This window comes from Brachypodium distachyon, chromosome 4 (assembly GCF_000005505.3).
Source record: "Brachypodium distachyon strain Bd21 chromosome 4, Brachypodium_distachyon_v3.0, whole genome shotgun sequence".
Classification (NCBI taxonomy): Eukaryota; Viridiplantae; Streptophyta; class Magnoliopsida; order Poales; family Poaceae; genus Brachypodium; species Brachypodium distachyon.
This window is the reverse complement of record NC_016134.3, coordinates 46,684,067-46,699,797: the sequence shown is the minus strand read 5'-3', so window position 1 is coordinate 46,699,797 and position 15,731 is coordinate 46,684,067. Positions and strand designations below refer to the sequence as shown.

Sequence of the window (15,731 nt, the reverse complement as noted above, 5' to 3'; positions counted from 1 at the left end):
CGGTGGCCGGAAAGAAGGGCTTCCGTTTCCAAAGGCAGCCCAAAAGAGCAAAGAAACCTTCAAGGAGCTGATCTTAGAGAGAGAGAGAGGTGGCTTCTTTCTCCCTCCTCTATTAATCGCGGTACTTTATCATGGCTCTCTTCATTCTTCAAGCGCAGCAGTAGCAAACACACTCTCACAAGTCACGAGCACCCTTGCTCTTTGCGTGAGTGCCACACCCAAAGCCCGTTTCTGTTTCTCCTTCTTCGTTGTGGTTTGTGTGAGAAGACAGAAGAGAGAAAGAGACAGGAGCAATGGTGGCTGGCCCTCTGCTTCTCCACGCCCTGATCTGAGTCTGAGGCTGAGTTCGAGCGAGGCCTCAGTCCTCAGTGGGAGCAAAGGAAGGCAGGGAGTCAGTGATGAGCAAGGAGGAGGTGCTCAAGATTCAGGTCAGTTCTTCCAACTCTTCTTCTCCTTCTTCGTTTGCTGCAGACATTTCTTCTTGCTTGCTGCTCCCATTCCCATCATCTTGCACCCTGTGAATTCATCCCCAAACCCTTTGCAGACATGCGTGTTCAAGGTCAACATCCACTGCGACGGTTGTAACAAGAAGGTCAAGAAGGTGCTCAGCAAGATCGATGGTGAGTAAAAATCAACATGAATTTTCTGCTTCTTCTTTTTTAGTTTCTGTTAACAATGGTTAGTTTTTTGTTTTTGTTTTTTGGTGCTGTTGATCGAGGAGGGGAATTGATTCTTCAGTATCTTGTCTGTAATGTAATGTTTTGCAGGCGTGTACCAGAGCAGCGTGGATCCGGAGCAGGGGAAGGTGACGGTGTCCGGACTGCTGGATCCGGACACCATTATCAGGAAGCTCAGCAAAGCCGGCAAGCCCGCCGTGCTCTGGGGCTCCAAGCCCGGCGCCGGCTCCGCCGCTGTCTCCGCCGGCCAGTTCCAGAAGCTCAAGCCTGACAAGGGCAAGCCCCAGCAGAAGGACGCGGGTGGCGGCAAGGGCCAGCAGCAGCCCAAGGACGCCAATGGCATGTCCGGCGGCGGCAAAGGCGCGAAGATGCAGCAGCCGATTCATCAGCACATGAAGGGCGCGCCAACGGCGCAGCAGCTCCAGCAACTGCAGATGCAGATGAAGGGGATGAAGCTGCCGCCGCAGTTCATGGAAGCCGCCGCCGCCGCCGGGAAGATGCCGTTCGCGGCGCACGGGCCGGCTCCGGCCGCGGCGGCGGCCATGGCTTCCAAGGACCCCAGGACCGTGAAGTTCAGCCTGCCAGGGGACGACGGCTGGGGGGACGACGAAGAAGACGACCTCGGGGGCAGCGAGTTCGACGACGACGGCTTTGACGACGAGGAGGATTTCGAGGACAACGACGGCTTCTACGATGACGAACCCAAGGTGATGACGAAGCACATGGCCCCGCCGCCGCACGCCGCCGGAGGGGGCGGCAAGAAAGGCGGCGGGAATGAGGTCCCCGCCGCGCAGTTCAAGGGGAACAATGGCGGCAAGAAAGACGCCGGAGGCAAGGGGCAGCACCAAGGCGGCGGCGGTCAGCCGAACAATGCCAAGGGAGGAGTTGGAGGAGGAGCGGCGCCGGGCCAGGGGAAGAAGGCCGGCGGCCCGATGGGCCCGGTTGGCCCAATGGGCGCCATGCCACAGCCGCAGCAGGCCATGCCGAGGCCTCCAAACACGATGGGCGCCGGCGCCGGCTTCCCGGGAATGGGCCAGATGGGCCACCACCCCCAAATGGGAACCGGCGGCGCCCGCATGCCGGCGCCGGCTGCATTCTACCAGGGCGGCGGCAATGGCGCTGGCGGCGGCGGCGGCGGTGGCGCAGAGATGCTGCAGGCAGCGGGGGCGGCAGGGAACCCCGTCGCGCAGCAGCAGTACTTGCAGCTGATCCAGCAGCAGCAGCAGATGGCGGCTCTCATGCAGCAGCAACAGCAGCAACAGATGATGATGATGAACAATGGCGGACACGGCGGCGGAGCAGCAGGGTACCCGCCGCCGCCGATGATGATGCCGTCGTACCCGGCGCCGCCGCCGATGATGATGCCGTCGTACCCGGCACCGCCGCCGCCGCCGCACGGCGAGCCGTATAACTACTTCGGCGACGAGGATGCCAGCAGCAGCTGCTCGGTGATGTGAGGTCGGATTACCTCTATAGATAGATCATGGTCGGAAACAAGACCATGGATGGAAATTGAATGGATCATTCATGGTCATGATTTCTCGCCTAGAATTAATTGTGCTAGTACTGATTTCCACCTCTTTCTTTCTGTCGAGACGATAGTTAGAAGAAAGAGGCGAGTGAGCATCGGAGTGTAGGTAAAAGTAATTAAGAATAATTTTATCTATCGGTGATGGATCATAAAAGTGAGAGCAATGCTTGATCGATCCATGCTTTTCTTTTCTTATTTTTTTAACTGCAGTTCGAGACGACCGGTGAACTGAACAATATATCTGCAACAAAATTGTGTCGGTCAATGAGCAGCATTTCATCAAGACCATGAAAATCCCTAGAATTAGCCACAAGAACCACGTCAAATCGTGAAATCACCAAAATGTTGTAGCACCCTCGGCCGGGGCCTGTCTCCGCCCAAGGTATAAGATGGAAGGTTTTAAAAGGAAAACATACTCGTTTTCCAATAAACAAAGGATGAAAAATGATTTTGGTTAGATTTTTTTTTAAAGGATGGACTCCCAGGGCTCTGCATCACTCCATGCACACAGTCATTGATTTTGGTTAGATGACTAGGGCACGACCTAGTGTTAGAGCTCCTTGTCTCCGTCGCCCCGATCATGGTTACTCATGCCCCCGTTCTTTCTTCTCCTCATGTTCCTCGTCTCGACCTCATGATCGCGTCGCCACCATCGTCCACCCAACCGGCACCCGCGACGTTGGTGCCAATAACTTGATCGAGACATCCTTCTATGCCGAAGAAACGTTTCTTTAACCCGTCCGAAGTCGACAGAACCCGATAGAGCCATGTCACCATCGTCGGAAAGCTTAGCTCCACCCATCCACTTCCCCTTCTCTTCCTCTATGGTGGAGCGTTGTCAATCGCTCCATATGACTAGAGGGCGAACGTCGCTACATAAGACTTGAGAGTGAACCGCTGATTTCACTAACTGGAACGTGTGTGGATCAGTGCATGGGAGTGAGCAATGGAGGGTGTGGTGTCGGTGAAATTAAAGACGAGCCGCTGCTGCTACTGATGTTTCTTGCCCCATTTCTGTGCACCGTACTGACGGACGGTGCAGGTGTGACTGTCTCCCCCTCATGAAGCTCACTCACCTGCATCTTTCAGCTCCAGCACAACTGTGCACTTATTTAGAGCCTCATAACTGCTAGCTGGTCCCACCCACCCCACACACAGAACAGTACTTACTGTAGTTTGAATTGAAGCCATGCCATGCATGCCGGCAGCAAGCTGCAATACAACTGCATGCAATGCAATGCAATGCAATGAGAGGTCTTGGAATTGAATGGGTACCATCTACCACAATGTACCTTCTCTTTCAGCTCAAGTTAAGTTTAGTTGTACTGCATGTTTGTTTGCTTGTTTGCATATCTGTTGGTTAGGGAGAGGAGATGATGTTTTATATGTTATAAAGCTAAAACTAATTAATGAGATGCTTGGACATTGCATTTTGAATTGTGGATGTAAAAATTATATCCATTTCCTGCATGTTGTTATTAAAAAACATGTCCGTCCATATTTGGGACATTACATTTTGAATTGTGCATATTAAAAATTATATCTATTTACTGGCTATTACTTCCTCCGATCTATAATAACTTTGTATTTAATCATATTAAATCAACGGCACTTATTACGGATCGGGGGAGCATTTTTCACTCGGTATTCTATTAGAAAGAAGTTACAATATTCAAACAATTGTTCCAAACTTTTTCACATGTTTCTCCATCAATTTTTTTATTTAAATTTCTTTTTGAATTACGAGTTGACCAATTAGGATGTTTCCCTCATGGACGTCCCGTGAACAACCCGGCCAAAACCACTTGACCAGGTTTTTGCGAAGAGATTAATGTAAGCGATTTCGAGAATCGGTAAAACTTGACAGCCGTTTTGATTTCGCTGTCGAATATCAAACCGCCTATATATAATTTAAGACCCGAGAGGTTTTGCCCTTGTTTTTAACGGAAAAAATTCAGAAGGAAATCTATTTAAAATTAATTTATAGGCAGCCAAATTCTACACTAGCTGACAGGGGTGAGTTAGTTTTTGTTTTGTTTGACTGAAGAGGAGATGAGCCCAGTTAATTAAGCAGCACCTGCAAGATTCCCTGCTAGTTTGACGATCCACCCCATCCCATCACGTGACATGCATGTCTTCTTCATGCTTCACAGAGGTATCTGCAGACAAATGCATATACTCCAGACTCTCCACTCCAGAGGAGTACTATATTGGAGAACTTCAAAACAACATTCTTATATAAAATTATAAATACATGGCATGCATGTTTTTCCAACTTGCGAGTTCCAACAGTTCAGAAAATGTTTATAGTATTTCTGCGTCCTCACACTCTTAGACAGTAAGAAAAAGGTCTGAGGGAGAGCTTTTTGGGCACTGAGGTGAGGGACAGGGAGACAAGAATATATATGAGGGAGAGCTTTTTGCTGGATCGTTGGCTACCTCCTGCTTGCTGCTGCTTTTTGACGCCTCTTTTGACCTCCGGACGCTCCTCGGTTTCCGTGCTCCTCCAAACAAACGACTCGTTCATCATCATCATCATGGGGGTACCAATGCATCATCGATCGTCGTCAGGCGTCACCTTCTTTTCCTTCAGTTCTTGCGTGTGTTCACAGCTTAATTCCAACGGCTGCTCCAGGCCTCCCGCAGTGCCGTGGCCGACATACATGATGCACCCACACGCCACTCGGCCGGCTTATTTTGTTTTTGTTAGACCAGACCTGTTTGTTTAGGAACAAACGAGAGATGTTAGAGTAAGCACCATGAGGAACAGAGGAAGGACTCCTGTTCTGAGATCTTGGAGCTCTGCGAGCAAAGGGAGAGTGAGCTCGTCTGGAGATGCGAACAACTCCTGGATTTTGCGCCCGTGAAGGTGAGTGTGGGCTCGGGGGAGAAAATAGTCAAAAGATAAAGAGAGTCATTTGGGGGTCTCGCCTTTTGTTTTCTACTGTCGCATGAGTCCTCGTCGTTACACAGTCACAAATGGATGCAACAATTGTAAATCAAGACTCAAGAGATTGTAAGTTGGTTGCAAGCACTTTCTGGCACCTGCATTGCTAGACTGCCTAACCAGGCAGGACTTCTCATCGGAAGGGTCTATTTTGAAAAAAAAGATGGTCGAATTTCCTAGGAGGGGATACGTCAGCACATTGGGTTCATGATACTTCCTCCGTCCAACAAAAGATGTCTCAAGTTTTGTCGAAATTTGGATGTGTCTAGACATGACTTAGTATATAGATGCATTTAAATTTAATCAAAGATAAAACATCCTTTGTTGGACGGAGAGAGTACTAGATATTTGGTGATGCAAAGATGGTCGACATTTGGTCATGATGGCTCGTAAAAACTCTCCCATTCAAGCTTTATGGAAGCTCTTGCTAAGTTTTCCTAACACGAAAATACAACTTTGATAGTCGAGGTTTGTTTTCGAAAGTGAGTAGAGGTGTTACTCAATGTGATCAAGCATTTTTTTTGCACGAATTAAACTAAACACCCAGTTATCCATGATCTCCTTTTCGTTTATAGCGTCCATAAATGATCATGATTTGCTCCTTTTTTTTTCTTCTTCTTTAATGGATCTCGATTTGATGTGCGATAAGCCAACGAGCAATAATGCATGCACACCGGACGAATGAACCCAGCAGTAGTACTTGTAGCTAGGGCGTGGTCGAATCGGTGGATGGCTGGACCAGGCGGCAGTGCTCCATTGGCCGTTCTGGATCGGGCCCGTTGTCTCTAGCTTTGGCTTGGGCTGCTGCCCTGTGCGGTCTTGTCATCCTCGTGGGCCTCGATCCAGGACCATCGTCAGTTTGTACGTTCCTGATCACGCCTCTACGTACGTACTTACTCCGGACGAATAATTGATGTACTGATGCCCGGATGAATGTCGGGCGTCGGGACAAAGGTCAGAAATTAACGGGTTTTGGCATTTTTGTGGGGGTGATTTCTTTTTCTTTAGTACAGTACTAGCAGCATTCCTTTGCAAAATTTGACGCTGGTACGTAGAGCAGCGGTACACGTTAAGATGGGGTACGACGAGGCGTTGAATATATGCCGCTGCTACACCCAGCAACTGTGCTGTGCGTGTGTACCACCAACGACCGGCTGGGACGGGATGTGACGGGTGCATTGCATGGGGGACGTACGATGGATGGCGGGTAAAATCATGGGATTGTACCGTACGAGAGAATCTCCACGCAGGACGGCTTTTAGAGCACCGTCCAGTACCACTGCCATTATCACATGTCCCAGCTCCAAACTTGACGACATCAGTACATCACAACGGCTCGTCGCTCTACCGACCGACCGACCGAGCCTAACGTTTCTCGAGTCCATGAATAATCTTCAATCAGATCGTTGTGTTGGCAGAAAATAGGATCTTCTGATCGTTCGACGCTGGATTGGGGAAAAGTGACGCTGGGTAGAAATCTATGGGAGCACTCACTTATCTTAATAGCTGAACGTTCCTCAAAAATCTTAACAGCTCAACTAACTGAAAAAAAACACTCGACCTGCGAAGGGCTGGGAGTCGAACTCCGGTGTTGGGAGGGAGTGGACACCAGGTTCGGAACCAAAACGTAGGGGAAAACTCAACAGAAGAAAACGAAGAAGGGTGGCTCTTCTGAACTCGATTGCTGTTGCCTTTCTGCGTGTGCGTGTTCTGTCTGCATGCAAATGCAAGCGAGATGCCGCGGCAGCCGTTGGCCGTGCATAGCTACGCTACGTAGCTACAACTACTAAAGCCAAACCTACATGGATGCAGGCTTTTTCTTCTCCGACGCTTTGCTAGTACAGTACTGGCGAAATTGAACAGTGAAGAAGCAGAGCGGGGAGCAATTCATGTGCACATGCCAGATTCAGCCAGGAGGAGGGCGCGGCGAACCACGTAGTGGTAGAGTGGAGTGGAGTAGGAGTAAAACGAACCAGGCAACGGTCGGGTGCCCCGTACGTGCGCCTGCCTGCGGGGGCGTCCGTCTGTCCGTCCGGTCAACATATGCCGCCGGGTCGCTCGCTGACAACATATACGACGCGCTTCGACTTCGAGCTCTGGGCTCCGGCCGGCGGTACTGCGCGAGGAGGACGTGATGTGGAGTGAGACTGTGAGAGTGACCTTAGGCTACAGTAGTACGAGTACTTGGGAGCTGCGAGTAGCCGATAGCCTTTTTTTGCGCCCATCCTGTGCGGTTTTCGCCTCGTTGCTCGGTGTCCCGTTGTGCTTGTGCTTGTGCGGCCGCGTGTGGGCGTCGCGGCTAGTTTTGCTTCTGTGCGCCGTAAAACACTGTGTTATGGACACATAGCTAGGTTCGAAGGAGCAACTATATGTGGCTCGGTTCACTTTCCAAAATTGAAATCGTTATTCATGGTCGTGTTGTAGCCTTGTAGGTATATGCATTAGCAAGGCGTCGGTGGCTACGGGAGTTGGTTGTGCCGTCAGCCTGTCGTATCAGAGACTTGTTGGGGTTGACCTTTTTTTTTTTGAGAACTATTGGTATTGGGTTGACCTGAGAGACAATATGAACGAGGCTGAAAGAGCCGCAGGCCCACAGCGCACAAGCGGCAACCAGAATACGAAGAGCCCATTCAGGGCCTCATTAGCTTTCATGGGCCGTCAAGTTCGGCTAAAGAGCATCCTTTCCTTCGGGTAACCCGCCGCTACTTAGGCCTTTTTACGAATTTCGGGCCATAAAGATTGCAACGGCACGCGCTAGACCGGCCCACAACTACCACGCCCGGGAAAAAAGAGTAAACTGAAAACAACACCTTAACGCATCTCCAACATCATACCCATATTTTGTTAGAATACCCAAAAACTGTCAATATGTTATTTTGTTCCAAAAACTAGCTCCAGCAGCATACTCATACGGAACCAGCTAACCTGAAATTTCAGGTTTCCTCCCCATGGCCCCTCCGCTCCCGCCGGCGAGCGCCGTAGTTTGCTCGCCGCCGGCTCGCTAGAGCCCGCCGGCGGCCTCCTCGCCACCCCTGACCCCTCCGCCGCCGTTCCCCTTGCCCCGTCCGGCTAGTCGCGCCCCGCGCCGGGAGCCGCCCCAAGCCGAAGGCGCAGCGGCGGCTAGGGCTCGCGCCGCCGCCGGCTGGCCCCTCGTGGCCCTCCCCTGCGTCCGCCGCGGCCTCCGTCGACCCCTTCGCCGCCCTCCAGCACCATGGCCGCCCTACCGCACCGTCGCCGTGCAGGCTCCTCCTCCTCCACGGCTCTCATGGCAGCGGCGGCGGCGTAGACCACGGCGAGCTCCTCCGTGACGAGCACCGCGCCTCCCGCTCCTCTTCCTCGTCGCCGTCTCGCGTCCCCCTCCTCTACCCCCCGCGCGCTGCTGTCCCGACCCCCTCATCAACAACCTGCTCGTACGCCATGGTCGTGGCCGCCGTCCGACCGACGAACGCCGCCGCGGAAGCTCCGGCGCCGCTGCGCCCGACCTCCCTTGTGCCCCGCACGTGCCCGCTGCATCTCCCCGCCGGTTCAATTTGGGGCAATTTGGGATTGAGTTTGGGGCTGATTTGGGGAAGATGGAGATTTGTGAAAAAAAAAAGAAAAGGAAAAAGAATATAGGTATGGGTATTCAGTTTGGGGTATGCTGCGAAAGTTGGACACAATTGGTACCCATATTTTGTTTCTTCCCTGTTCATATTAGTTTTGGGTATTTAAAATATAGGTATGCGGTTGGAGATGCTATTAGGGCTAGCGTTTTATGTACCGGTTTAAGTTTTGGTTGCTAAAAATCATTGGATTTATTTAACCACTTTTTCGCTTACGTCTAAGCCACGGTATGGCCCACTGTCGGCCGGCTTGTCTTGCCAACGTGGCGTCAACATGGCAGAAGCCGAACGTCCCGCAAATATTACCATAAGCCAAGGGGCTAACCGAAAAAACAACATATTCCTTTTTTTTCCCTTCATTCTTCTTCCTTCTGTTGCGGGACGTCTCCTGCCTCCACCGGAGTTCGCCTCCTCCCACCGCCGATGCTGCGCATCCTCGGCCTCACCTGCAAGAGCACGAGCAGCGCGCGCTGGCCGGCTTATTCCCCGCCTCCGTCCGTGTACCCCCTGTTTCCACCGACCATCGCTGCTGAGCCTCCTCGGCCTCCCGTTCTTCCCCGCCTCCGGCCGTGCGCCCCCGAGCTCGCAGGCGCCGTACCCACGCCTTCCCGAGCCCGCGGCCAAGTCTCGAAGCACCTCGACGCCACCGTGGATCCGCGGGTGCCCTCAGCCTGCCCCCTCGCTGCCCCGAGCGCCCCAGCCACGGTGACCCTCCGCCGCCGCCCCGAGCACGGTGATGGCGGCGCCCGCGAAGAGGTGCGGGCCCGGGAACAGCTTCCCCTTCCGCATCCACGAGTTGAGCGCGCCGCCGCGGACTCCGCGACGCCAGCCGTGCCTGTCCCTGAACACTGCCGGCCTTCCTTCCCGGGCGTTGCCGGCCTTCTCCCCCGCAGCGCGCGCGACGGTGATGGCTAGGGCGCCCGGCACTGTGGTGCTCCTCGACGTGCTCCAAGTGCGGGGTCCCTTGGCTTGAGCGTGGAAGACCCCGGGCGACGGGGCGAGGAAGAAGAAACAGGAAAAAAAAAAATGCTTTTTTGGTTTTGCCTCTTGGCAATAATTATATTAGCGAAAGCATTCGGCTTTTGCCCCGTTGGAAAGACACGCTGGCCCGACAGAGGGCCATACCGTTCAGAAACGGGTTTAGACGCTAGCGAGTGAGGAGTTAAGTAAATTCGGTGGATTTTAGCAACTAAAAAGTAAACTGGTATCTATGTGAAATCCTAACCTTTAATGTGGTGGTTTTCTGTAATTTACTCGGAAAAAAAAACGCGTAGTACGTCGACATCTTCTCACAAGTGACACTTGATTGAGAAAGAAAGCTTATTTGTTGTTGCCACTACTTGCTGCATTGTTACATTCGGCACAGCCGGTCTGGAATCCATTGCGATTTGAACACAGCCTAGGATACAGATCACACACACACAAGTACAAACACACATCCGAACACCTTATGAAAAAGATCATAGTACAGATCAGATCAGTTGCATCCATCCCGTCGCCATTATGTTACACCACCACGCACCATCTACAAAGGTTTTCTGCCTGCTGCTGCTTGCCCAACAACGACGACGTACGGCTGCCCGGAGCCCGCGCCGATCGACCGACCACGCTACTGCAGCGGCGCCGTGAGAACCGTCGACGACCCTTCCACCTGCAGCACAAGAATTCCAAGTTCACATACATGAGACCGTGAGATCTATTATTCTATAGCATTTATTTGCTTTACGTATTTCTTTTTCGAAAAGGAGGTTGAAACCTCGGCATCTGCATCAAAACACAGCCAATTTATTTGTTACGTACCATGAAGGTTGCGCCGCAGATTTCTTCCTCGTTGGCGGGGACAGCGGTGACCTTGTTCTTGGGGTTCTCGTACGACTTGAGCCCTCCCAGAGCGTTCCAGTAGAAGCAGCCTGCAGCAAAACCAGCCATGAATCCACAATTACAGATTGATGATCTCGAATTCTCCATGTTGATGGCCAGCAATAACATAAGGACGTTACCTTGTGGGAAAGGCGCCAGTGACTTGCCGCAGGACCCTTTGAGCAGGTCGATGTCGTCGGAGAAGGCGACGCAGCCGTCGGCCGTGATCCCCCAGAAGAGCGGCACCTTGCCCTCAGGATCCTGAAAGTAAAAGAGTAAGGTGATCATCAGCAGCAAATTTTAAGCACTGCAAATGCATGTGTTGATCAAAGCTAACTAAGATGGAGAGGATCGACGGATGGAGATGCTTACGGATGCGACGAGGAGGGAGGAGGTGGACTTGTCGAAGAGCACGAAGGCGTAGCTGCCGGTGAGCTGGGAGAGCATGAAGCTGGCCGGGTAAGGGGCCCTGTCACGGAGCGTCTTGTAGGCCTCGATCACCAGGACCACCTCGTTGCCGCCCTTGGAAAGCCCATACTGCTGGCTCAGACGGCCCAGGTTGTCCAGCACCCCCTCGAACAGGCAGAAGATCTCGTCCTTTGCAGCGAAAGACCTGAAGAAACAGGAGAGATGAATGACTGGCTCTGAGCAAGAGGTATGAAACAGAAGCCTGGAATTAATTTTCAAGACAACAACAAGTAAACCGGAAACAAAAATTTGGCCTGTCCAACATTGTTGGTATGCTTTGTGCCTGGAGTGGTAGGGGGACTAACAGATGGCACTCGGTAGGGTTTTTTTCTTTTTTTCTGAGGAAAGGCTTTCGTGGCACCCCGTAGGTTGAAAACACATACCAAAGAAACTCAAATTTTTTAAGAGCAATTTTGAATTTCAGCAAATTTACTGTAATTCCATTTGACAGTTCTGGCCTGTAAGTTTTTCAGATTTCTGGTTACTCGCGGTAACTAGAAATCCTGGTCAAACTCAAACCCAAGGTTTTTCTTTCTCAGAGTTTTTGCCCTGGTGCTTGGCAGCACAGTTCAGATATGGTTCAACATGACCGATGGTACTTGTGAGTGCAAATTTAGGTGAACCATCAACGACTCACTGCAAAGATGCACCTATCATGAAGAACTAAACACCTAAAAACTTGTCTGAAAAAAGGTGTGGAAATTCCTTGGACGCTACTAGTCGTCTGGTGAATCTGCCTAGAAACAGGATGAGATAAGATCAAAGGACAATCAGGCCCCACAAATCATAGCGACCAGTTGACAGAGACCACCATATTACGGGCCCAGCTAGTCCAGCTTTCCATCGCTTCCTTCAGATCTGTGGGTACCTCAAAACCGGGCAGATTTTCCAGCTAGTAGCAATAGCAACTGACCACTGCCAAGAGCAATCTCCTATGAATTCTGAACCCAACCATGTAAAATCATAAATTCATAACACAACCAACAATCACAAATAAAATAGAGCGCATCATAGTCGAGCTTTGCCGAGATAGTACTACTGCCATAGATGGTTTCAGTGACATGTGGGACCAGGGCCCACTTGCCATTGTCACAACCTGATGGTACACCAACTCATAAGCACCTAACACTAACTTGCTGAACATTGTCTTACAAAAACATGTAAATAGATCGTGGACTTGTCCCCTTTTCTTAGACGATAATCACGGTGTTGAACTATTTATTAGCCGCCAAACGAAGAATCCGAGGCCCGTTTGTTGCCAAGTCAATTGACGCCATGCCTTTGGAAGGTGGCACGATGTTGACACGCAAAAACTAAAAAAGAAAGACGTGCTGGCGTTTTTTCATTGGCATATGTGACGGTTTCTACATCCACATAGCAATCCACGTCTCCTTATATATATTTTCTTTTCTTGTTCACCATCTGTTAGACGCAAGGAAGACGGACAGGAATTTCATGGGGAAACAATTTGGTTCCTGTAAGCTGCAAGAAAGAAAATCTATTCTTTCCGAGCAAGGCCTTAAACTGTGTTCTATACAGCAAGCCGAAATGAACCGCCAAGTTCCTAAAACCAGCCAAAAACTACGAAACAAACTAGTTCTTGTGGGCGAGCAAAACGTTGGGCGACTGCAAATCTGTGTGCCCCAATCATTGAGCCGTGAACTAGGCGATGGAGTATCATCAAGCGATAGTAGTAGAGTGGAGGAAACTAATAAGGTTGGTGTATGGCGCTAGGTCCCTCACCTACCGGACTGGATTGGGAAGGTTGCATTATTGCTCACTCTCGAGTCTTGTCTTTACGAAAACGACGTGCCACTTCTGACTAGGACTAGAAACTCTCGGATCATTTGACGCAGGACGAGCGCGTGTCATGCGAAACCCGAAATGAAATAACTGCCGATCGCGCCACCACGGTGCACCGAACCTTGTTTTTCAGGTCGCGGCTTGAACCAATTCCTCTGTGATAGAGAATCCCTGCGTTCCAATCTGAGCCTCAGCTATCAGATTCAGAACTAATTTCACCGAGCTAAAAAGTCTACATACACTTCAGGCGCTTAGCTAATTTTGACAGATTAGCTGTAGCCTATATAAGCAAGTACCATCGCAAATAGGTGTGGCTTTGGCCCTTGGCTTTTCTTTTTCTTGCTAAGAAATTTAATGGCTATAGTAACGGAAGCAGAGCTTTGTGCCCTGTGATATGACCAGAGGAGAAGACTAGCGACTAGAGGGAGCCCACCTTATCGTCCAGCCAGCCATTCCTGTGGGCACAACACAAGAATCGCCGGCGAACTTACGAGAAACAAGGCATCTGTACGTCCCTGGTAGTAGTAGTAACGTTCTTTCTAGCCATCACGAAGCTTCAGTAACGTACTATAGCTAGCTAAAAGAACAAAATCACTTTACTGAAAAGCAGAGCATCAGCAAGCGACTCTGCTTCTTTATCACACAGTCAACTGAACCGATCACCGGTCTACGACGCAACTCCGGCTAAAATTCGATCCCGAGATGGATGGATCCGTCTCCATGGACGAGAGAAGGATCGACGTTGCCAAAAATTCATGGACAAAATCAACTAGTAAGAGGCAGTGATTAATCGATTTGTTTTTACCTTGGGAGGAGGAGGGACTGGTTGGCGTGGGAGTAGGCGAGGTTGCCGAGGGAGCCGAGGTCGACGGAGACGGCGGGGTCGGCGCCGGGGGCGGCGAGGAAGCGCTTCACGAGCTCCGACGCGCGCGTCTTGGGCGACGGCGTCCGGCTGCCCGCAGCCACCAGCTCCGCCGGCACCTCCACAACCTCGCCGCTGAACACCGCCAACATCTTCACACACACACCGAATTATACTCTAAAAAGGATTCTATTATTGATAGGATTTTCAGCTCCGGTGTGTGTGGCCTTCCACGGTCCTTGGGATCGATCGAACGGAGCAAGGAGGAGGCGCTGGTTATATAGCCGGCCCAGGGGAGAAGAGAAGAAGAGAGTGGCAGAACCCAGGTCCCCGTTCCGTTCCCAGGGCCCCCTGTTTTGGTTAACCACGTGGGTCCCACGCTGCGTATGTTAATTAAGCCCTCGATCAAGATTAGGCGTGCAGCACAGGTCCTTGATTTGTTTTTTTATTATTATTATGTGCGCCTCCCTCGTGCGCATGGACGTGTCGTCCTACTACGCACGTTGTTCCACCGGGGCGGTACGTACGTTCTGTGGGCTAGCTAATCGTGTCTTACCATCTAACCCGGACGGACGTACGATCCACAAATTGGACACGAAAACATTGTCAAAAAAGAAAAAGAAAAAATTTGGACACGAAAACAAGGCATCTTATATTTCCCGAACGAGGAACCTGGGTAGTACTACTACTAGTATACTGGGGCCATAGCCAAATTTTGACGCGACGAGGGCTGCGAGTTGATTATATTGGTATCAGTATATAGGGGACCGACCCTTTGATTTCTCCGGCCGATCGAAGCCAAGTTGGAACTTTGGTGGTGCTGGCCGCAAAATTGGACACGATGTTGTAATGGGTTTCACGGTTTGCCGGCGAGCGGTGGCGCGAGGGGAGGATGGAAATCACGGGGAAGAGTCGAGTCGAGGGGGTTGCGCTTGCGGGTCAAGTAACGGACGGGTGGAGCCAATGCCGTGCGTCCGCGGGAGGCTGCGGGGGACGGGTGAACTTTTTGGTGCTCGGAGCGGACAGTTTTGACACGACGTGTTGCGAGGTTATAGCATTTTTATTTGTCTCAAGAGAAAAGCTAGAGTTGCAACCTGGACGCGCCAGAGGCTTCTCGTCCGGGAGAGGATTTAGCCCTGCACTGCAGCGGGGAGAAAAAAGAGAGGAGAAAATCGTGCAACGGTGCAAGGAGGGGTGACGGGTGAAGCTGACGATCGAGGCAAGGGGGAAGGAAGGCGACGGGTGCTGCTGCTTGCCGCTCGCGTTCTGCCTTTGCTCCCGTCGTGTTTTTGTACGCGTTGGGGCGTGTGGTTTCGATCGTTGGGAACGGGCTAGGGGCGGTGCCGCTGCGTATAACGTGCGGCCAGCCGAGGCAAGGCTGATACGGACGGGAGCGCACGTAAATGGATAGGGGGGTTGTCGTTTGGCTCCTTCCACGGGCAGATGACGACGGACGGGCGCTGCTGGCACATGGTAACGGGGGGCCCTCGACCGGTTCCGGGGGGCGCGCCGCGCCGTGGATTTGATGGATGGATCGGAGGAGGATCGTCATGTGGATCCTCGATCGCCTGCGTCCGTCTGTCCGCGTGCTCTGTGGAAACGCGCGCGGGGGACGGATGTCAAGGAGGCAAAGAGTTTCGTTATCTCCAAGAAAGAAAACATAGAGAGTTCGTGAGCAGCGGCGGGTGCAGTGCGCGTTCTGGCCGGACGATCAACACCGGTTGTACTAATTTTAATAAAACACGGTTTCTTGTTTGTTTCGATTTTTTTTTCTTGTTTTCGAGGAAATCTTTTGACACGTTGTGTACCGTGGACTCGCGCGCGCGCGCGCGCTCTCTCTCTTGATTACGACCTTGTCCGCGGTTAGAGCCACATGTTTAACGTCATGTGTGTCTTAGGACTTCTTTTAAGCATGAGCATTGAGTAATTTAGAGGATGGAAATGAATTATGTTTCGTGAATCTTATAGGACTTAGAAAACG

At 51.5% G+C, this 15,731-nt stretch overlaps 2 protein-coding genes and 1 long non-coding RNA gene across 3 annotated transcripts; 1 reads left to right on the top strand and 2 right to left on the bottom strand.

Moving 5' to 3' along the window:
* LOC100839134 (heavy metal-associated isoprenylated plant protein 32) lies at positions 1-2,403 on the top strand. The gene is made up of 3 exons (XM_014901952.2): positions 1-428; positions 545-620; positions 768-2,403. The coding sequence occupies exons 1-3, from the start codon at positions 399-401 to the stop codon at positions 2,132-2,134; spliced, it is 1,473 nt and encodes a 490-aa protein (XP_014757438.1). The 5' UTR covers positions 1-398; the 3' UTR covers positions 2,135-2,403.
* A 2,049-nt stretch (positions 2,404-4,452) lies between these two features.
* On the bottom strand, positions 4,453-7,376 carry LOC112268794. The gene is made up of 2 exons (XR_002960259.1): positions 7,129-7,376; positions 4,453-4,925 (listed from the first exon to the last, which is right to left on the bottom strand). It is a non-coding gene; the product is annotated as an uncharacterized LOC112268794 (long non-coding RNA).
* Positions 7,377-10,063: 2,687 nt separating this feature from the next.
* LOC100825977 (stem-specific protein TSJT1) lies at positions 10,064-14,013 on the bottom strand. The gene is made up of 5 exons (XM_003578879.4): positions 13,694-14,013; positions 10,990-11,230; positions 10,758-10,878; positions 10,558-10,667; positions 10,064-10,408 (listed from the first exon to the last, which is right to left on the bottom strand). Exons 1-5 carry the CDS (start codon positions 13,900-13,902, stop codon positions 10,367-10,369), a joined length of 723 nt encoding a protein of 240 aa, XP_003578927.1. The 5' UTR covers positions 13,903-14,013; the 3' UTR covers positions 10,064-10,366.
* Positions 14,014-15,731: the final 1,718 nt, after the last annotated feature.

Coding starts and splice junctions, on each gene's coding strand:
- LOC100839134 (XM_014901952.2), top strand. CDS start 399: ATGAGCAAGGAGGAGGTGCTCAAGATTCAG. Junction 429..544: donor AGGAGGTGCTCAAGATTCAG/GTCAGTTCTTCC, acceptor AACCCTTTGCAG/ACATGCGTGTTCAAGGTCAA. Junction 621..767: donor GGTGCTCAGCAAGATCGATG/GTGAGTAAAAAT, acceptor AATGTTTTGCAG/GCGTGTACCAGAGCAGCGTG.
- LOC100825977 (XM_003578879.4), bottom strand. CDS start 13,902: ATGTTGGCGGTGTTCAGCGGCGAGGTTGTGGAGGTGCCGGCGGAGCTG. Junction 10,879..10,989: donor CCTCCCTCCTCGTCGCATCC/GTAAGCATCTCC, acceptor TTTTACTTTCAG/GATCCTGAGGGCAAGGTGCC. Junction 10,409..10,557: donor TCTGCGGCGCAACCTTCATG/GTACGTAACAAA, acceptor CTTGTGCTGCAG/GTGGAAGGGTCGTCGACGGT.